The sequence below is a fragment of the Cryptomeria japonica genome, chromosome 10 (genome assembly GCF_030272615.1).
Source record: "Cryptomeria japonica chromosome 10, Sugi_1.0, whole genome shotgun sequence".
Taxonomy (NCBI): Eukaryota; Viridiplantae; Streptophyta; class Pinopsida; order Cupressales; family Cupressaceae; genus Cryptomeria; species Cryptomeria japonica.
Genome location: NC_081414.1, coordinates 702,912,803 through 702,917,060, shown reverse-complemented (window position 1 = coordinate 702,917,060; position 4,258 = coordinate 702,912,803). Strand labels below are relative to the sequence as shown.

The window sequence follows — 4,258 nt, the reverse complement described above, 5'->3', positions numbered from 1 at the left end:
AATGGCCTTGTTTGACCGTAGCATTCTCTTCTAGGTAAAAACACCACAGATGAATATGTCATCATATAGGAACATTTACCAGTAGAAAATGCACTTGAAACTGAGGAACATGAAGAATTGTATCTTCAGAAATTAGGTTTCCATAACAAAAAAGAAATGATAGACAGATGCCTCCTAATATGATAGTGTACACTACTTTGCTATTACCTTGTATGACTGCAGTAGTATTTGTGACTTAAGAGAACCCCACCATTAAAATATGTTAAGGTGTTATAAGCAACTTCCTTAAATCAGAGTGGTGTAAAGTTTATTTCTTAAGTTTTGAGCAACATAACTGAATTAAAAACTACAACATGCATACACAAAATTCTGGGATATGAAGGAACTGACTGCATAATCCACAGCCTTGATTCGCTAAATACATGGTTTATTTAAAATTGACGTATAACTATACTCATTAACAATGGCAATCATAACTAACAATTTAGGAAAGATATACACGGGCCTTCATTCAATTGCTTATACATTATGATAATACTTTAAGCTTTCACCATTTTCTATTACATTATGGCGCAAAGAATCTTGATTCTCAAAAAAAAGTATATAGAGAGTTATTTGCTTTTTCAAAACATACCCACCACAAGAACCCTAACAAAACTTCCCCCTACAACCAGATGCTCCACACAAGCATGCCTTTATTTTTCCAGATTTTCTGTTATGGGATGCACTATAATCAAATGTAAGCTCTCTCAGTGGGGGAATATTTTCCATAGCAAAAAGCATAATGTGTGGGAACTGGGTATCATGATAATCATAAACAACAGCCTGATGAAATAGATTAGGAGAGCAACTATGATTCATGAAGCGTGAAACATTTCCCATTCTGCTAGCATCTATAGCAATGTGAAATCGGACAAGCTTATCAGGAGCATCTCCATAAAGAATATCAGAAGTGCCTGTGCAATCTATCTGGTTTCTCTGCATGTGGTTTGCATGGAGTAGATAATCATTGTCTTCATCTTCTTCTTCTGTATCACTATCTGAAAATACTTCACCAGTGTATTCACAAACAAAGCTGCCAGCAGGTATTGGGTCCCAAGAACGGACACCCCAGCCTCTGTCATTTGTTTTGAACACCTCCAAATGGTTCTTCAAACCTTTCTGCGACACTCTATTGCGACAACTTGCAGGACACCTACATTGATCACCACATTCATAGACTAAATGTTTCCATTTTACAAGATAACCGTTTGAATTGTATGGCATTTCTCCTCCATTAAGAGAAATACAAGAGCATTTTTCACCAGGAACACAACCACTCTTACAATCGCAACCCTGAGAAGGCTCTAATTTGCCAACAGAGTGTGAATACCTAACTTTTCTAATATATTCAAAAAATCCTGGCCCTTTGTCATTGTCAACATTATTAACAAGACAAACAGGAACATTTTCATTCTTTAATGACATATCTGATAGAAGAAGACCTTGCCTTGCAGACGGTTGTGATTTCCATTGCCGTGTTGCTCTCAAAAGCGCAGAACCCAACTCAGGTTGGCCCTGGATACGCTGCAACTTATACTTAAATACACTGAATCCCGATCTTCCTTTATCTAACCATGACTCTTGAACCATGTACAGACCATCATAAAAATACGTCTTACCAGATGGACTCCCGCCATCCTTCATGCCACGAATCACCCGAATCTTAATGCCATGATGCATGCTCCGTTCTAATGCAAGATTACCCCTCTCAAGCTTCTGGTCATTAGTTTGCTTCCTGTCTGTCATGTAATTGTTACCCCCTTGCCCTGTATATATTAGTGTTTCGCCATCGTCCTCATCATCTTCATAACCACCTGAGGAAATGATGCTAGTGGCCACAGGCTCACTCCACTCATTGAATTTTGCATTAATGTAATCGATTCCTGCCATAACAGGCCCATGCAAGCCGATGACACACAATTCCATTCTGAAGTAGAAAAGGTCACCCACATTAACACCAGGTACAGATCCTATGATCCTTCTATCCCTATTCATGCAGAGACCTCTATCCATCATGATTGTCCCTGCTTTAAGGTCAGGCCTCTTACAGCTACCACTCGCGGGTACTTCCTTGCAGGCCTCATCATCCTGAACTAGTTTCCGCCGCAGCGAATCATAAATGATAAGAGCCCTCCTCACCATCTTCCTGTCCAAAGCAGCTGAAGTTTGTCCATCTCCTCCCTCTGGTGCCCGGAATACAATTGTGCCCTTAGCCCTGTACTCTGAACGTTTTCTTCGCTTCTTACCATTTGATGACTCTGTGCCAACTGAAGTTTCCTCTTCCCCCAAATTTTTGTCCTTGGCTGAACCTGGGATTTTGGGGGTTTTAGGGGTTCTGAGGGTTTTGGGAGTTTTAGTAATCTTGGGGTTCTGGGGGGTTGTAAAGCCAACCGCCTGAGCACTAAGCTCACTCTTTGGCACATCCCGTTTAGCTATAGGTGCTGCCTTTGTAATGGTATCCTCCTGATCAAAAACCTCACTCTTTGGTACACCCTGATTAACCCTTGGCGTTGTCTTTTTCTGGGCATCAAGAAAAATGACATTATTCTCCAAAGGTTGCTCCGCATTGCCTACAGGATCGTTGCTTACAGGACCATTTCTTACAGAACCATTCCCTACAGAATTGTCAATATTACTGTTGCTTTTGCCACAATTTCTCAGAAAATTCCGAACCGCAGACCGCTGAGCCCGTTTCTCCTTGCTTGCAATTTCCTGCTCTAGTTTCCTCTGTGCCTCCACAGGATCAAGGGCAGGTGGATTCATATGGGAAACCCCGCCTGCAGCTGCAAATTGAGAGGCAAGAGGCGAAAAGGGCGACATGTAAATGAAAGGAGCGCAACCAGGTGGAGCAGGCGGAGGAAACATGGGAGGAAGGGCCCGCAAGGGGGCCACGTCTAAAACAGGGGGGCCCGATTCCGAGCCCGAGGGCTTGCCATGAGAATTCATGGCTTCCAATTTTTAATTCAAAGAAAACTCTAATAGCTATCAAAACCCTAGAAACCCTGCACTCTGCTCTAGTGTTTCATGCTTACAAGTTTCCTCGAAATCCTTCCCTCTACCTACTTGGTCACAGTTTTTTGCAAATTTCCTAGGAACTCTCTACGCTACGCCACTTTCTTGCAAGTTATAAGATTGCGAATTTCCTATGCTCTGTTTCCATGTAGGTTTCGAGATCCCAATTTTACTTTCTTGCAAGCTTTCTGACCCGAAATTGAACAACAACAGATTGAATAAACAAGAATAAAAAAGTACTAACCACCCAACGCCATTGCAGAGGCTGACATTCGATCCATATAAACCCACCTTAAAATTGTGCCTCTGCAGCTCGCATCTTTAATACCAGGGCCAAAAATAATTTAAAAGAAAGGACAATTTCGGTGCCATATGCAATCGAAAGATGTAGGTATGCAAAAAACCGTGGCCATACACACACTTAGACCACGCTCGTTTCTCGAGCTTTAAACACCTTGGAAATGGGCACAGCAATTCCAAGACCTTGAATTTTTAATTTCGATTTTCTTTTCCCTTTCCGTGCTCTGAAATTTACGTATGTGACTTAATTTGGTAATTTCCTATGTGATTTACTACAGATATGCAGTTCTTTAAACGAAATTTCCAGTTATCCGGCTCCACAGATTCGCTGTCAGAAGGATAACGTACTTAATCAGACTTGAACCCACAATCGATGGCGTCGAAATCACATGGAAAAAATAAACCCGAAGCTCGTGCGCATCAAGAACCTGATTTTTTGTTGGCGGGATTCGAACTCGGGTCTCGGGACTTAGAATGCTTTCGTCACCCTATGCGTCTGAAAATTACTTCACATGTTCAATATGTAATGAATAATAATACTTCGTGTGATGGGTATTTCCCAACACTACCAAATTTTTTCAGGTTTATTTGATTTGTGTTATTTTTTTAGTTATTTTTTCTAAATACTAAAAAAATCTACCGAGATCCCTCTATTATTTGCTAAAAAGGTTTAAAACTAAAAATTAAAATTAAAAAAAAAATTACATTGGATACCAAAGGTTAATGCCTTATTTAATCCACTTGAAATGAAAAGGACCATCATTACTTCATTACCTTAGCCACCATTTGGTCATCATGCAAGGGGTACAGTGATAGGGAACATAGTAATGTTGGGAGGATGAGACAATAAAAAGTGTCAAAAATAAAATATATCAATTATGTACTAAAGGGGTAGGTGTAAATA

The 4,258-nt window shown here is 40.4% G+C and overlaps 1 protein-coding gene across 1 annotated transcript; it reads right to left on the bottom strand.

The window, feature by feature from the left end:
- Positions 1-454: 454 nt before the first annotated feature.
- On the bottom strand, positions 455-3,874 carry LOC131078196 (histone-lysine N-methyltransferase, H3 lysine-9 specific SUVH1). Its single transcript, XM_058015856.2, has one exon. The coding sequence runs from the start codon at positions 2,986-2,988 to the stop codon at positions 649-651; it is 2,340 nt and encodes a 779-aa protein (XP_057871839.2). The 5' UTR covers positions 2,989-3,874; the 3' UTR covers positions 455-648.
- Between the last annotated feature and the right edge of the window lie 384 nt (positions 3,875-4,258).